This window comes from Chiloscyllium plagiosum, unplaced genomic scaffold (genome assembly GCF_037043375.1).
Source record: "Chiloscyllium plagiosum isolate Xiang-an unplaced genomic scaffold, Cpla_swu_hap1 HiC_scaffold_17, whole genome shotgun sequence".
NCBI lineage: Eukaryota > Metazoa > Chordata > Chondrichthyes > Orectolobiformes > Hemiscylliidae > Chiloscyllium > Chiloscyllium plagiosum.
The window spans coordinates 32,174,091-32,192,544 of NW_028270155.1; the positions used below are offsets into that span (position 1 = coordinate 32,174,091).

The window sequence follows — 18,454 nt, forward strand, 5'->3', positions numbered from 1 at the left end:
TTGATTCAATCTGCCTGGTTCAATAGAAGTGGAGAGTCTGGCATTGCTCTGATTGCTACTATTAGCATCTCACAGAATCTGTCAGTTTGTGGCATACATTGCTAACAATACCCCTTTGTCAATGCTTTGTCCATAACCTGTCTAATGATCAGTGGTACAGGATACATTGTCATAGAGCTAGAGAGTCTTCACAGAAAAGGGACTGTTCCTAGTTAAAAAGATGGTTTATCAAAAACAATAATTACAACAACATTACAAGTAAGACATAATTACTAGGACTCTCAGGAGCTGTACCAGTTCTATCTGTGCCCTACTGATGCTAATGTAGAGCTTTCTGTCTCCCTCCACAGGCTGTGTGTAATATCATCACAAGGAATAGATCTCAATACAACAAGAATGTTAACTCCTTCAGAGTCATTACCTTATTCAACAGAGGTGTGTCCAAAGGAAGCGAAGAAGATTTTATGGCAAACAGTTTAGAAATGAAGATCTGCTTTCTGTTCCACCAAGAAAAACAAAATGGTGGCTTACAGAACATGCCAAGACAGCCTTACTACAAGCTGCATCATGTGTTCTGGTAGTCTGTCATAGTGCAGCAGGCCATACAGCACCAGATGTGTAAGGAGGCATCTGTTGATTCAGTTAGACAAGATGGCCATGATTCCATGGCCTGAACCCTACAGTCTCAACACTTACACTGGAAACAGTGACACAATGAAGTGCTCAGTATTCCACTGCCTCACTGAGCATCCCTTACTCAGTGAGTAATGGAATTTGGATGACAATGAGATGTAACCACTGCCATGACTTACTGACAATATTATAATGTCTGTAGGCAGTATATGACCAGCTGGTGTATTTATCTTACCTGGTAAGTTCATTTCCATTACAATGATCAGGAAAACTGGCAGAGCACCACAAATGCTGGCTAGGCCTGGGTGCAGTCTCTTCTTCATTTACAGCTTATAGTTTAACATATGAGAAGTCATCATTGTTAATCATTCCACATTGGATTTTCTGTACCCATGAGCATAAGTTACAGATTCTAATCTAGGACCCACTCTGCTCTCTCTAAACTGAATATAAAATACAATCATATTATGGTTGCTCCTCGTAAGAGGTGTCTTCAAAATGAGATCATTAATTAATCCTGTTTCATTGCAGTAAATCTAGTATATCCTGCTAGCTAGTTGGTTCCACAATATGCCGCACTGAGAAACTATTACAAAAACATTTTGTAAACCCCTCATCCACGTTTAGCTCATCTGAATTTCCCAGTCAAAATCTTCCATGATGTGGAGGTGCCAGTGTTAGTCTGGGGTGGTCGAAAAGTTATAAAACCACACAACACTAGGCTATAGTCCAACAGGTTTAGTTTGAAGTACTAGCTTTCAGTGTGCTGCTCCTTCAGCAGGTAGCTGTGGAGCAGGATCATAAGACACAGAATTTATAGCAAAAGATTACAGTGTCAGGCAACTGAAATGATATACTGAACAAGTCTAGATTGCTGTTAAAGCTTTCATCTTTTAGAATGGGTTGCAGGTTTCGGTTCATTAATATGTAAATCCCAGAACCTCATTTAAGTTATGTTCTCGAGATAAGTTAAGGCTTTATTATAAAAAAGTGACATCTCAGCTTAGCCTTTTTTTTTAAACAATCACCACTCCACAAGTAACTTCTTGCCTTTATCATTTCTCATCTTAACCCAAACTGCTTCTATATTTTGTTTCTTAAACTTAGATCATCCCTTTTTGTGGTACTAATATCATCATTAACAGTGACACCCCTCACCTGTTCCCAGCTTTCTGACCTTCCTTAACTATAACTAGCCATCAATATTCAAGCCCCAATTTATGTCATAACAGGCTGCTAAATAAAATAAGAGCCATGTCATTAGAGACAAGATTCTAGCATGGATAGAGGATTGGCTGACTGGCAGAGAGTAGGGTAAAGGAATCTTTTTCAGGATGGCAGTCAGTGATTGGTGGAGTTTCGCAGGAGTCACTGTTGGGACCACAGCTATTCACATGATACATTAACAATCTGGACAAAGCAACTGGGGACATTGTTACTAGGTTTACACTGTTAATCTTTGGTTTATTGTTCTTTTTCCTTATGCATATGAAATTTTTTGTATATATTAAACCTAAGACAAAGTTAGATGCTATGATGACCAAAATACATCAAACTTTTAGAGCAACTGAAAATAAACACTGTGCATAAGTTATGGAACCACTTAAAATTGTGTTTTGTAAACTTGCCCACATTTGTTTAATGCATTGCTCCTCCAGATCCTTGAAGAAACTTGGGAAAGCTCAAATGTGTAAATTCAGATTTTGTATTTTCTGTATGGACAGTTGAAAGATATCACAGCATACCATACCATAGATGTGCTTAGAAAGTCGCCATCTTGAAATTCATCAATTAGCCTAAACTAGCTCAAAACTAGCTGAATTATTGGAATCCAAATCAATTTCTCTTCACAAGTCAACCTTCATGGAACTTGCCCAAAATAGTCTAACAAAGCCGAATTGCACAAGCTCATTTGTATGTTAAAATTATGTTTTATGCATGCACCTTAAAATCAAACTACTTGTGAAACAAAAACTTCTCAATTATGGAGCAAATATTTCTCATTTAACTCCGAGTAGTCAACTATATTATTTCGAGGGCACTTTCCTCTCTGTAGAATAGAATGTATCATTATAAACTATATGTACATGCCCACTCATACATAGTAATTGGAAAAATGAAAAAGAAAGCTTATTGTGCACTATGTTATAAAGATGTTGGTGTACTGTACCTTTAAGAGAGTTAAAAGCTGGTAGAGCTACCTGACAGCACCAAGTGTTCTCAATAAGGTAACAATGTAACACTTAGTCAAAAGCTAAATTAGCTGGTTGCCTGGAAATGACAAAACAAATGCGGATTAGGCCAATCAGTTTAAATTATACCCAGAAAAAACACCAAACTCCAATCCAGTTTGAATTTAGTATATTGACAATCTTAAAAGCTAATGACACAATCCGATGCGTTGAGGGTATAAGACTGGGAAAATTGAACAGTTGAGAGGAGAACTGCCAAGCTACCAGCATGTAAAAAGACTGCCCAAAAAAACTCTCTTAAAAGGTACCTTTATCGATAAGTAATCTGTAAAGCAGAATCCCCAAGAAGAAGAATAGAAGACTGAAAGTCAGAGAAAACAAAAGCTGCCTAGTTTTCAGATTGTTTAGGAAATCGTAATCGGGTTTTATCATACTAGTATTATAGAAGGGAAGGTAAAAGATAGGTTCGAGGAAGGAATTGTAAATAGTTGTTAGTTAATTATTCTCTCTCATACTTCAAGAAATAAAGTTGTTAACTTTTACTTTAACTAGTTCTTAGCCTATCGAATTTTCACAGATTACTGCACAGGATAAATCTTTTGAGTTGCTGGTTTTAAATTAAGCAGGATGATTTACCCCATGTCATAACAACTAATTCAATGTTAAAGGGTCTACACACTGTATGCAGAACAAATTGCATCAGCTGGGACATACAAAAGATCATGGCATAATAATTTTTGATGTCAACAAATATTTAGAACTTAGTCAAATTTTGTGGTGGTTAAATGCTTCTGTGCAACTTATTGATAATTGAATTGTGTTAAATGATCACAATTTATCTTGTTTCTGTGATTTCATTTTACATCAATTGATAACTAACTATGTCAATCAATTGCTATTTCATCACTTGGTCTGTCACATTTTGGCAAATGATTAACTTCAGAGGACAGATGATGAAAGCAATGGTTAAGCGATCTTTATTGAGCGTAGATTATCATAAATGTGAGCATATGATGCCAACTGAATACGCTTTATTGCAAATGATGTCAACATTTTCTAAGAGTCCTATCTAATCCAAATTTTAGAAAGCTGATCTTTCAATTACATACCAGATACTATTGTAATTTTGACATCGTGTCCACACCTGTGGAACTTATTTTGTGTTTTTGCTACATATTTTCTCAACCACCAGTAAAGTTCTGCTTAATGTTGGCTGGCTTTTGTACAATCCACATTTCATTTCATTTAATTGAATAAAACTGCTGACAGAAGTCTTAAAAATTCAATCATTTCCTTAACTAGAGGGATTAATACTAAATGACATTACCATATTGCTGTTTGCTCTCTATCCAATGCTTGTCTCCATGTTCTCCCAGTTGGGATGAAGAGTTAACTGAACAAATGCCAATTTCTCTCGCTTTATCTAGTATTCCTCCCCTCAAAACCTACTGATTTTTCCACTCTCCACTACGTTAATAATAATTATTAACTAGGTTTATCTTTTCACTGAAAACGCAGGTTATGTAGGATTAGATAAGGACATGGACATTGATAGAGCTGTCATTGTGAAAAAGGCAAACATGCTGGATTTGAACAACAATCTCAAGGCCACTACAATGCTGAACACCAGAAGTTTACTGTTTGGATATTCAGCAATTGATAATCAGCCACCTTGGAATGTATCACATATCCCTAAAACATTGGATTAAATGAGTGCACAGCGCCTTTTGCATATTCAGGATCATCTCAAAATAAAAAAGGTGGGTTGTTGAGGTCTACCAAAAAAGAGATGTTTGTAATAGTTAAAATTCTGCAATTGAATCTTTTGAATTATATAGTTTTCTTGAACATACTTGTGGTAGACTTGCAGTAAACATTTTACACTGTAAGTTATCTGGTTAAATGTAAAAATGCAATCATAGTTTAAATGTTTGAACAGTATTTATTGTATCAATAGTATTTACTGAATTTAAGATCTTTTAGTTCTTTTCTAATTATTAATATAACCATTATTTTTAGGGTTACCACAATAACAAAGGACAGTTTGTACCATTCACTTTCCACCTCACTCAAAATTATATGACACGACACAATTTAACCATCTCTTGTTTGGCTGGGACAGCAATTATAACCATCTTTCACTGCTGACTATGAAGCCATATAATCCATTATGTGAAGCTGGAGAACAAGATTCTGTTACTAAAAACCCTCAACCCACATCACTTACATTTATCACAGGCAAATATTGTACACAACCACTGTATTTAAGATGAAAGGAAAATATTTTTAATTTGCATTCCAGTATTCATAAAACTTAAGTCAATAAGAAGGATTACATAGTTAAATGAGCTCAAAGGATCAAAGATATATTTCTTTCCTCTGCTAATATGCATTGTGTCATTGAAACAATCTGTAAAACAATTTTTTTTTACAAAACTTTTGGTTCAAATTTCTTCTTTAGCTCAGTCCAACTATGTTTTTTATTTTGTTTCTGGGATGTGGACATCATTAGCTAGGCCAATAGTTATTACCCATGTGGTGATTAGCCACTTTCTTGAATTGCTTCTGTCCATTTGGTGTAGGTAGACTCACAGTGCTGTTAGGAAGGGAGTTTTAAGATTTTGACCCAGTGGGAGTGAGAAACAGTGATCTAGTCAGGATAGTGTCTGATATGTTTGGGGTGGGGGGGGGGGGGGGGGGGGGGGGGATGGGGGGCGGGGAGGGAGGGGGGGGGGGTTGAGTCTGCATGTTCCAATGTATCTGCTGTCATTGCCCTTCTGGATGGTGGAAATTGCTGGTTCGGAAGATGTTCTCAAAGAACCCTTGGTGATTTGCCTGGTGAGCTTCTGTGAAATGATATGAGATAGTTTTGTGTATTTCATGTGTTATATAAATAAAAGATGTTGTTGTCCCTTCATTGCATCATCATTCCCACGCTTCTCCAATCCCACAATCCTCTGAGATATCTGTGCTCCACTAATTTTAGCCTTTTGAGCATTCCCAATTTTATCTAATTCCCCAGTGGTGGCTGTAGCTTCAGTTGCCTTGTATTTTTTCCCCATCCATCAATCTCAGAGGTTCACGTTTCTATTTCAAAACATTCCATAAAACCTACCTATTTGAAGCTTTCAGTCATCTGACCTAATACCTCCTCTTGTGGCTTAGTGTTAGATTTTATTTCATAATGTTTCTGTGAGGTGCCTTTGAATGGTTTGTTTCACAGTAAGAGCCCCATAGGTTGCTCTTGTGTAAAAAGGTGCAGGAAAATGCCAAAGCTTGTCTATTGTAGGATCTGAATATGAGGATAGAAGCCAAAGGTAATCTCAAAAAATACAATTTGTAGAAGAGGGAAATGATTTATGTATGCAAACTTGTGTGAGTGATGACATGAATTGAATGTTTGGGGCAAGCAGTTTGTGGAATACGGGGGCATGGTGAAGAGTATTAAAGAACCTCAAGGAGTACCATTATGAAAGTTTTCCATTTCCACCTCCACACCATCACCTTATACTTCTCTGTCTCAGCTCACCTGTTGCTAGAAACCTCATCTTTGCCATTGCTTTCTCTAGATTTGACTGTTCCAAAGCTCTCACTGGTCGCCCAGTTATCAACCTCCACAATTTAGATCCCATTCAAAACTCTGCCCATATCTTAACTTGCACAAACTCCATTCGTTTCTGATCCTGTGCTGGCTTATGTGGACACACATTTCACAATTCCTCAATTTTAAGTTTCTGGTCTTTGTCTCTTACCCAATTCTGACCTCTTGAATATTCCCATTTTTACTTCTTCATATTGGCAGCCATAACTGCTTTGAAGCTAAACTCTGGAATATGTTCCCCAAAGCTCTCTATCTCACTACGTATGTCTCTCTATTTAAGAATTTTCTTAAGACCTTTGTATTTAGTCCCTATCTAGACATTACCTTGTGGGACTCAATGTCAAATTTTGTTTCATAGCACTCCTATGAAGCACATTCAGACATTTTATAATAGAGGTGCTATGTAAATCCAGATTATGGTGATAAACAGTGGAAAATATACTGTACAGTAATGATGCTGAGGATGATTGAAGTGAAGGCAATTTTTCAGAGGTTACAGAGAATACTCTAGTTTGCAGAATGAAGGTGGGAGAAGAGGTTCAGACAGGATGAGGCATTTCAATGTGATCCTGAACTTCCTTGTTTTGATTTTAGTCATATCATATTAGTATTTAGCCAATCATGTATGTGCCAACTCTTGAAAGAGTTGTCTAATTTAATACCATACTACAGCTTTTTAATCTGTGTGCCTGTAAATCTTCCAGTACATGTCCTTTTGAAAGTTCCCATATCAAAAAGTTGATAATTAACCTGTTAAACTGTGGGAAAATGGAAAATGGGTGCATGTATTATCCAAAACAAATGAACAATTTCCTCAGGAATTCGTTTTCATTATCCTTTGGGATCATGTGTTCCAGAACAAACAATCCTCTATGTGATGAGTTTCAATATTTCTTCTTTAGTTCTTTTTAAAATTTATAATCTTTGGTTATCAACCACTTGCCAGAGGAAATAATTTCTCTCTAACTGCTTTATAAAAACCTTTTACAATTTTGAATACCTCTGTTAAATCTCTGCTTAATATTTTCTGCTTGAAGGAAAGCATTTCTAATTTCTTTACTTAAGTGAAGTTTCTCAACCCTATTAGAGATCCCATTACAGGAGACAATTAAATGTTATAGAAGGATACAATATCTTCCCTAACCATGTTACCAGAAGTGTCGTAATGGGTAGGCTGAGGGCTCAGCAGAGATTTAGCAAAGCATTCTTGGTTTTGTATTCTATTTTCCTGTTTATATACACAATTATCCCAAATGCTTTCCTAAACATTTTAATCAGCTTGCCCCATCATCTTTATAAATGTTTGAGTGTGCATTTGCAAGTCTCTCTGAATTTCACTCTGTCAAAATGAATTCATTTGGATTATCCTACCTCTCTATGTTATTTCCCCCATTGCTTCACATTTATCCATATTAAATCATGTCTGTCCATTGCATCCTTCCAAAGTCTTGATGTGGAGGTGCTGGTGTTGGACTGGGGTGGACAAAGTTAAAAATCACAAAACACCAGGTTATAGTCCAATAGGTCTATTTGGAAGCTTTCAGACCCCTGCTCCTTTGCCACATAGCTAGTGGGGCAGGATCATAGGACACAGAATTTACAGTAAGAGATCAAAGTGTCATACAACTGATGCGCAGTATTGTAGAAACCTAGATTGCTGTTAAATCACTTATGCAGGTTTTGAGTGATTAATATGTAAATCCAGAACTTCTTTCAAGTCACAGTCCTGAGCTAACTTAAGGTTTTGTAAAAGAAAGGGTGGCATCTCAGCTCAGGCAATGTATTGAAGGTATGAGGTTGGAGTCTGTCTGTATCCCAACCATGATTCAGACTGATCCTATTTTCGAAGTAGGAATTAATAAAATGTCACATAAACTGACTGCCTACGGATTGTATGCTTTTTGAACAAAATAGAATATTTCTGCAAATACAAATCTATGCAAATTCACCCCATAGACTTTATATGTGTTTGTGTTTGTGCATGCTTGATAGAGTGTTTGCGTGAGTGTGTGATTAAAGACTTAATAGCAATCTAGATATGTTCAATACTTCGCATCAATTGTATGACACTTTGATCTTTTACTATAAATTCTGTGTCCTATGATCCTGCCCCACTACCTACTTGAAGAAGGATCAGTGCTCCGAAAGCTTGTACTTCCAAATAAACCTGTTGGCTATAACCTGGTGTTGTGTGATTTTTAATTTCTTCCAAAGCTTGTCATCATCCTGCTTATTATTTGCTGCTTTTAAAATTTTATATAATTTGGAAACTTTGAAATTGTACTCTCTAAATTCGAGTCTAAGTAATTTATGTACAAGAGAAATAATGGCCCTAAATACTGATCTTCAGGTGCCCATGATATAATCATCTCTAGCCAGAAAAGCAACGGTTACATCCTGCTTCCTATATTCTAGCCAATTATTTATCCAAGTTATCAATGTTCCCTTAATGTTCTGTTCTACTTTATGACAAAATCTATTGGGGAAAAAGTATATTTCATTCAGGTCTTAAGGTCAGGCAGAAAGCTATCAGGTGTAATGATAGCTTTTGGGTTGATGAAAGAATGTTATATCTTGTGGAAGCTAATACTATCTTTATACAAACTTACCATTTAGTATAAATGTTATATTTGTTACCTCTTGCTATTTTTCCATTGAGCATTCCATTGATTCCTGAAGAAGGGTTCATGCCCGAAACGTCGATTCTCCTGTTCCCTGGATGCTGCCTGACCTGCTGCGCTTTTCCAGCAACACATTTTCAGCTCTGATCTCCAGCATCTGCAGTCCTCACTTTCTCCTATTTTTCCATTGAACCAAATTGAACTATCTCATCATGACACCTAATTTGATCTGCCACTTATATTCCATTCCACCATCTTATTAATAACCAGGTGCAGCTTCTTTTGATTCTCAGAATAGCTTACCATTTTTATTATTTTACTATATTAAAATTTGGATTTAATTATCTCCAGTCTTATATCCAGATCATTGAAGTACATCTAATTAACTCTCCATCCTAATCAGTAACCTTTAATTGTCTCCTGTAAACTCTAATATGGTACTAGCAAAAATTGTCTGAAAGTCCGATTACACAGCATCCACTACAATTCACTCATCCACCACATCAGTCACCCCTTAACCATTTTTTGTCAAGTATCATTTTCCTTTGATTATCTGGGAGTGGTATCTGGGGAAATCAGAAAGCAAGTTGTTCACTTCATTGAGTGCATTGGCAGAGAAACTGGAGAGAAGTTATACACTTGTTTGGCAAGAGTTCATTTGGAGGAAACCAGAAAGGAGATCACAGCAATGACCTCAAAACAACATAACTCTTTATACATCCTTAATCCTTATACACACGTTGTGCTCTATGAGCAGGTAACAGGTTCTGATCCATTTTAGGAATAAACCAGACTCTGTTAAAAGATGAAGCAACTTGATGAGCGACAGCGTGGTAAAAGATTATAGCAATCCACTGAATGCTGGTGTAGTCTGTGATGTGATGGTAGCATGCACGGTCCACATGCTTACTCCTCCAACAACTACAGGAGCAAAAGCAGGCCCATAGGATATAACAAACACAAATTCTCACTCCAAATCGCATATCATAACCTGAACATATAACAGCAATCCCCCCACATAGCTAAATCAAAAATCCTGGGTCTCATTACTTATTGAAACTGCTGCAAACCTTCACCTAATGGACTGCAGCTGTTCAACAAGATTTACACACCACCGAGATTACCAGGAGTGGGCAGCAAATATCAGCCTTGCTAGTTACACAAATAATCCCAAGAAAGATTTTCTTTTCAAAAAGTCCATTTTCACATTCTTTTAACATATGGCAGAATGCGACATTGGCTGAGAAGGAAAGCTCAGATTCCAAAACTTGCTGTTTTTCCCTGTTTATGCAAATTAGAGAGCGGTACCACATAATTATGTGTCTTGTAACTGAGAAGAACATGACAGCATATCTATCACATGCAGCTGACTGGAGTACTTGAACAATTCTTACCTGAACACTACAAAGGGGTAAAATAACTTAGCTGGCAGCTAAATATACATGTTTATAACTGGGGAGAAACTTCCAAATGTCAAACCAGGACATATATTTAGAATTAACAAAGGATGAATAGATTTAAATATATAAGCATATAATTGTATTTAAGTATAAATTAAGTATATAACGCGTGTTTCTTCAACACAATTTGGCTTTAACACAATTGAAGAATTTAGACCATTAATTGTAGAACGTGAACTTTCCTTACCTGTATTGGCTATAACACAATTTCCGCTCCAATAGTTTAAATGGCGTGGCTATTGAGCGATTTTCTTATAACGTGAGATCGCACAAGAACGGGAATATCGCGTTATATCAGAACCGACTGTGTAATTTGTTTTGTAAGATGTCTGATATTAACATTTGAACAACTCCTCTGTAACAGAATAACTCTCCAGACCACAAAATGTCACAGAGCCCTCTAACTACCCACATACTCAACACAGCACAAGGCATCCCTGCTGCACATGTTACAGTCAGTGTTGTCAGACTGGAGGACAAAGCATGGAGAGAGATTGCAAGAGGGTAAGTCAAATCTAACCACTAACAGTTTGGAAAGGCCATTACTCTTAATAAATACAATTGTAAAAGCTATTGAATTAATTTTATTAAGCTAATTGATCCTCCCCTTATGCCTTCATGTAGTGGAATAATGAACAGGCATGACAATAGACATAATTATCCGACACAATTCTAAATGGGGAAACGTTCCTCTGTTGCTTTCATGTACTCTCTAAGGAGATGGTTGTGTGAGCTGACTTCCCATTTTTGGTAAATCTTCGCAGCTTCATAAAAATATTGCTTTCACACTACTGTGAGGATAAAGTAGAAAGATTTATGACAGAGGAGTTAATAACTAAGTTGAATTCTGTAAGTAAAATTGTACAGCCACCAAGTGATCAAATAATTGGAACTCAAGAGCTGACTTCAAGGATGCCAGCCTCCCAGAATGGCACATGAAACTTCTTTATATATTGTGTTTATTGGGATGCTTGCATAAGAATGACATTTCTTGGCCAGCCTTATCATATCTAGCAAGTTTACTCTGGGAATATTGTTGTTTGTACTGGGCCCATATACCGCACTAAATACAAAGAAAAAGGAGACAGTAGTTTCAACTGCTCATTGAGAAAGAGGCATTAACAGTAGCAGCGGTGGTCTACCATTGTTTCCTTAAAAAAAAAACAAATTCAGATAATGTGAAAACAATTTCCTTCCATCTCTGCTAATTTAGGAAGCCCTTTAAACTTTACATATTGTGAATTACAGCAAGCAATTTCTGAACACAGACAAAGTTTGTGACCATGAACACTTGAAATTGAGCATGGGTAATCCAAGATGGAGGATGGAAAAGATTTCTGACTGGAACAGGCTGCTCCTTTTTTTTTTAAGGTATTTTAGGTGTTGGAGATGATTTCCTTGAACTCCAGGAGCAGCAATTACTGTTTTATATGCTGTTGCATTGTTTTGGAACTTAGGAGAACAAAACGTAAAAACAACAGCACTTTTAAAAGGGAGAGGAACAGACAAAGGCAGCACATGGTGAGGTCAGTGCAGGGGAGAGAAAGATAGAGCGAGACAGAGAGAGAGAGAGACAGAGAAAGAAACCCACACTGCTAACTGACACAGCAGGGAACCAGAACAGTTACTGCCTTTGCTGTTTGAACTCATGTATCGCTGGACATCGGAGTGCATTTGGGAAAATTAACAAGCAGTGAAATTCACAACCGATGTTGGAGGAACCTGTTTGAGAGAGGTCACAGCACAGAAAAAGATAAGTAAATAGTTTTAAATGTGGTCTTACATGAAGTCTGCAGTAGTGAGTAGAGTGGGTTCTTTCTTGATTATATGTTTCATTGAGATATGTCTCTTGATTAGACTTAAAAATATAAGACATAGGTATTAAGTTAGCCTGGAGCAGTGTTTTGTAGAGTACTAAGACAGTGCTATTTTCTGGGTCTGTAAATTGAAAGAAGCAAAAATGGCCTTTCATAGAGTGATATGCTCTTCTTGTCAGATGTGGGCATTTAGAGAGAGTTTGTGTTACTGAGGATTATATCTGCAATGAATGCCATTGATTGTGAACCCTATCAGATCGAATGGATTGGTTGGAGAGACAGAGGCAATGAGGCAAGGGGGTGTGATGGATGCAGTTATAGGAAAGGAGAAAAGTTGAAGATACAGTCACATAGATGGGTTAACTCCAGGAAAGATAAGAGAGGTAGGCAGGTAGTGCAGGAGACTTCTGTGACTAGCCCGTTTCAAAAAAGTATGCTATTTTGGAAACTGTAGAGGGTGATGGATTTTCAGGGGAATATAGCACGAACAGCCAAGTTTCTGGTATCAAGACAGGCTCTAAGGCAATGAGGGGTACATCAGGTTCAAAGAGATCAATTGTGAAAGGGGACTTCTAGTCCAAGCCACAGGTAGACACTTCTGTGGCCAGCAGTGTAAAATCAGAATGGTGTGTTGCCTACCTGGTGCCAGGATCAAGGATATTTCAGAGAGGGTGCAGAATGTTCTCAAGGGGGAGAGGGCCCAGCAGGAGGTCATTGTACACATTGGAACTAATGACATAGGAAGGGAAAAGGATAAGATTCTGAAGGGAGGTTATAGAGAGCTGGACAGCAATTTAAAAAGGAGGTTTTCAATGGGAGTAATATCTAGATTACTCCCGGTGCTGCAAACCAGTGAGGGTAGGAATTGGAGGATAGAGCAGATGAATGTATGGCTGAGGAGCTGGTGTATGGGAGAAGGATTCACATTTTTGGATCATTGGAATCTCTTCTGGGCTAGAAGTGACCTGTACAAGAAGGACGGATTGCACCTGAATTGGAAGGGGACTAATATACTGGCGGAGAGATATTTGCTAGAGCTGCTTGGGACGATTTAAACTAGTAAGGTTGGGGGGAGGGACCCATAGAGGTTGTGAGGAAAGAGATCAATTTGAGATTGGTACAATTGAGAAAAGAAGCAAGTCAAACAATCAGGGCAGGCAGGTACAAAGCAGAGAACAAGGTAGGACTGATAAATTAAACTGCATTTATTTCAAATGTATGGTTATCCACTTTGGTGGCAAGAACAGGAAGGCAGATTACTACCTGAATGGAATCAATTTACGTAAAGGGGCAGTACAGAGAGATCTGGGTGTTCTTGTACACCAGTCAATGAAGGTAAGCATGCAGGTACAGCAGGTAGTGAAGAAGGCTAATAGCATGCTGGCCTTCATAACAAGGGATTGAGTATAGAAGCAGAGTGGTTCTTCTGCAGCTATACAGAGCCCTGGTGAGACCACACCTGGAGTACTATGAGCAGTTCTGGTCTCCAAATTTGAGGAAAGACATTCTGGCTATTGAGGGAGTGCAGCGTAAGTTCACGAGGTCAATTCCTGGAATGGCGGGACTAACTTACACTGAAAGACTGGAGCGACTGGGCTTGTATAGCCTTGAGTTTAGAAGACTGAGAGGGGATCTGATTGAGACGTATATGATTATTAAAGGATTGGACACTCTGGAGGCAGGAAACATGTTTCCGCTGATGGGTGAGTGCCGAACCAGAGGACACAACTTAAAAATACAGGGTAGACCATTTAGGACAGAGATGAGGAGAAACTTCTTCACCCAGAGAGTGGTAGCTGTGTGGAATGATCTGTCCCAGAGGGCAGTGGAGGTCCAGTCTCTGGATTCATTTAAGAAAGAGTTGGATAGAGCGCTCAAGGAGTGTGGAATCAAGGGTTATGGAGATAAGGCAGGAACAGGATATTGATGAAGGATGATCAGCCATGATCATATTGAATGATGGTGCAGGCTCGAAGGGCAGAATGGCCTATTGGGTCTGTTGCTGAGATATTTGTATCATTAATAGTCACAGGTGAGGTGCCCGAAGACTGGAGGTTGGCTCATGTGGTGCCACTATTTAAGAAAGCTGGTAAGGACAAGCCAGGGAACTATAGACCGCTGAGCCTGATGTCAGTGATGGGCAAGTTGTTGAAGGGAATCCTGAGGACAGGATGTCATAGAGTCATAGAGATGTACAGCACGGAAACAGACCCTTCAGTCCAACTTGTCCATGACGACCAGGTATCCCAACCCAATCTGGTTCCACCTGCCAGCACCCGGCCTATATTCCTCCAAAATCCTCCTATTCATGTACCCAGCCTTTTAAATGTTGCAATTCTACTAGTCTCCACCACTTCCTCTGGCAGCTCATTCCATTAATGTACCACCCTCTACGTGCAAATGTTCCCCCTTGGGTCTCTTTTATATCTTTCCCTTCTCACCCTAAACCTGCACCCTCTGGTTCTAGACTACCCCACCCCAGGGAAGAGACTATAAGGACACCCCTCAGCCTCCTACCCTCCAGGGAAAACAGCTCCAGCCTATGTTATGGCTCATATCCTCCAACCCTGGCAACATTCTTGTAAATCTTTTCTGAACCTTTTCAAGTTTCACAACACCTTTCCGACTCAATTTGGCTCTATACAGCTTTTGGCACAATGAACCAAACCAGCTACCTTCGATAACTCTCCTTTCTTGTTGAACTCTGTGCAACTGGCTTCCACACTCACTCTTGGTAACCAAATAACCTTGCTCAATACCTTCAGAGATCCCCACACAAATTGTCTCTAGCTCTATGCGTCTTACTCAACAGTGGCAATGATTTCACACCTGGCTTTCACATGTCCACACATGACACCCAACTCTATTTTTGCAAAGCCTTGACAAACTCCATGCCTACTTGGTAGTTTCAGGATCAGCTTCAATTTTGTCTAATTAAACATTGGAAATCTAAAACTATCGCACTGGCACTCTTGTGGTAATGTGTAGTGAACCTACCTCTGAGCCAGGAGACCCGTGTCAGATCCCTTCTGCTTCTGAATAGGTTAATTAGAAAATATCTAAAACCCTTGTCTACAGCATCCACCATGAGTTCTTCCAATTCCACAAAATCTATACACCTCCTGAGCCACAGTCTTGATTTAGTTTGCAATTTCAACATCATATTTGACAGAGCTTCCAAACCCTTGTGGTGCAAAGACCGATGACTTCCATTTCTAGCATTGTTTCCTTCCAAGGTCATCTATAGGTTGCGCTTCGACGGGGCGGTGTGGACTTGTTGGGCTGAAGGGCCTGTTTCCACACTGTAAGTAATCTAATCTAATCTTTCAATTATGCCTTTGTTGCTCCCAAACTCATTAATCCCAAGTTCAAGGCCAGCCTCTGACCTCCATAAACCTTACCTCATTCAAACTTAACTATCTGTAACTTATCCTGCACTAAAGTCTTTCATCCCATTATCATTGAATTATTTTGTTTTTGGATCCCCAATGCCTTAACTTTAACATTCTCATTATGCTTAAATCCTTTAATTGCCTTGTGCCTCCAATGTAGAATAAAAATGGGTGCAGGTCAGCCATGATTTTACTGAATGATAAAAGAAGTTTCAGAGTGAATGGTCTACCCCTGGTCTGTATAACCTCCTCTAGCTCAACAACCACTCATCAAAAATTCCTCCTCCAAACTCTCTATTAACCTGTTAATAGTGGCTCTACATTCTGCATTTGCTGTCCAATCACAGATTCACAGAGTAAAAGTGAAGTCATCTTAGTCCACACTGCTCTCTCATTAGAGAGAGAGGCGACTGGTGGTGGTTTAACCTAAGGATCAACACACTTCAAGCAAAAGGTGAGGTTGAGCAGGTTGGATCTTCATGGTAACCTCAGCTGGTATGGCAATTGAACACATGCTGTTGACATCACAGTGCATCACAAAACAGCCATCCAGCCAACTGAGTGAATCAACCCAGATTCAGAGTAGTACAATATAGCTTTTGAGACTTTATCGCACAACTCTGACCTAAGCTTTGTTCATCTCATGTAATGCTTTTGTTAGTTTGGCACTTTTTTTTTAATGTGCACCTTTGTGCAACATCTTTTCCTTTGTTAAAGTGGTAGTTAGTTTTTGTTCACTTGTGGGCATCACTGGTTGGCCAGCATTTATTGCTCAAACCTAGTTGACCTTGAGAAGATAGTGGCAAACTGCCTTCTTGAACCACTGCAGTCCTCATATTGTAAGTTGACCCACAATGCCCTTAGGGAGGCAATTCCAGGATTTTGACCCAGCGAGAATGAAAGAACACTGATATGTTTCCAAATCCGGATCATGAGTGGCTTGGAGAGGAACCTGCAAATGGTGATGTTCGCATGTATCTGCTGCCCTTGTCCTTCTAGATTGAAGTGGTCATGGGTTTGAAAGGTGCTAAGGATCTTTCGTGAATTTATGCAGTGTATCTTGAGAGTAGTACACACTGCTGCTACTGAACATGCTGGTGGAGGGAGGGGATGCTTGTGGATTTGGTGCCAATCAAGTGTGCTGCTTTCTCCTGGATTGCCTGTTGTCAAGCTTCTTGAGTTTTGTTGGAGCTGCACCCTACAGGCAAGTGGGGAATATTCTAACATACTCCTGATTTGTGCCATGTAGATGGTGGACAGGCTGTGGGGAGTCAGGAGGTGAGTTACTATTCCTAGCCTCTGATCTATTCTTGCAGCCATTGTGTTCATGTGTTGAGTCCAGTTGATTTTCTAGTCAGTGGTAAACACCTCCACACTACCACCCAAAGATATTGATAGCTGGGGATTCAGTGATGGTAAGATAATTTAATGTCAAAGGGCAATGGTTAGATTATCTCTTATTGGAGATAGCCATTGTCTGGCATTTGAGTGGCATCAATGTTACTTGCTACTTCGTGGTGCTTTTGTTTAAAAAAAGTGCTTTATAAAGGAAACATAAAAGATCATGTTTGCATTGCTGCAACTTTTGTTCAGGTTAAAATATTTTTGGAAGAAATGAGGAAGTAAACGGCAGCATATTGTACACTGTTTTCTCCACATTTGTCATTTAAACAAAAATCATGTATATTATGTAATACCATTAAGTAATGCTTGCTTCAGTGAAATAAGTAGTTCAGACACAGCAAATGTTGTGATTTCACTATGCACTTCTGTGTCTGCAGGGTTACAAACTCCGATGGCAGGTGCCCAGGTCTGCTTACATCAGAAACCTTTGTTCCTGGGATATACAAGATGAAATTTGCTGTAGATGAGTATTGGCAATCATTAAACTTGGCCAGTTTCTATCCATACATAGAGGTAATAGCTATACAAAATGCTTTCTAAGTATACCAATAGAACTCATGCAATGTAGGAATAAAAAGTGTTTACTTCCAATATTTAACATTGACATCAGAAGACAATTGAAAAATGTCTCTTCAAGTAAGGTTTATAAACAAAATAAACTTGATAAGATTCAATAGTATGACTGATAGAACCACCATAAGTATGGCATAATAAGGATACAAGTATTTCACTTGCACAACATCCATCTGCGTAAGGCAAATATTCTCATTGCTTTAGAATGTTGTAGGATTGGTCTTTCTTATTAAATTATTTCTTAATTTCCTTTACAACAGGGTAGGAGTTTTTGAAGTGTAGCTTTAAACAATTTTATTGGGGTAATGTTGACTTTGTCTGATAACATAAAATCATTGGATGTGAATCAACAGCTCATTTACTACTCTCCTGATATTTATATTTCCATTTTATATTATGGTGCCAGATCAAAATTTCCCATTTCAAATGCAAGGAATTTGTCTGATTGGAATCTACAACTGAACATTTCTTATTGTGTTCTTTCAGGTTGTTTTCAATATCTCGGATGCAAGTCAGAAGTACCACATTGCTCTTCTCCTGAGTCCCTTCTCATACAGTACCTATCGAGGATCCTAAGTGCTTTAATTATTGCTAATGTGAGCTACATATTAAGTTTAGTCACTCTATAAGGAAGCATCTTGTGTCACTGTTCAAATTTGAATAAAATTCAGAAAATGGGGAGTGTGTTATATTTTGTTAATGTTCATAATAACTTCAGATAGAAATTGATAGATTTAGCGCTGATGAAGTCATCTAGACCT

The 18,454-nt window shown here is 38.4% G+C and overlaps 1 protein-coding gene across 1 annotated transcript; it reads left to right on the plus strand.

Annotated features, from left to right (window-relative positions):
* The first annotated feature begins 4,373 nt into the window (after nucleotides 1-4,373).
* On the plus strand, nucleotides 4,374-18,372 carry uraha (urate (5-hydroxyiso-) hydrolase a). Its single transcript, XM_043706773.2, has 4 exons — nucleotides 4,374-4,585; nucleotides 10,872-11,011; nucleotides 17,498-17,633; nucleotides 18,180-18,372. Exons 1-4 carry the CDS (start codon nucleotides 4,535-4,537, stop codon nucleotides 18,267-18,269), a joined length of 417 nt encoding a protein of 138 aa, XP_043562708.1. The 5' UTR covers nucleotides 4,374-4,534; the 3' UTR covers nucleotides 18,270-18,372.
* Nucleotides 18,373-18,454: the final 82 nt, after the last annotated feature.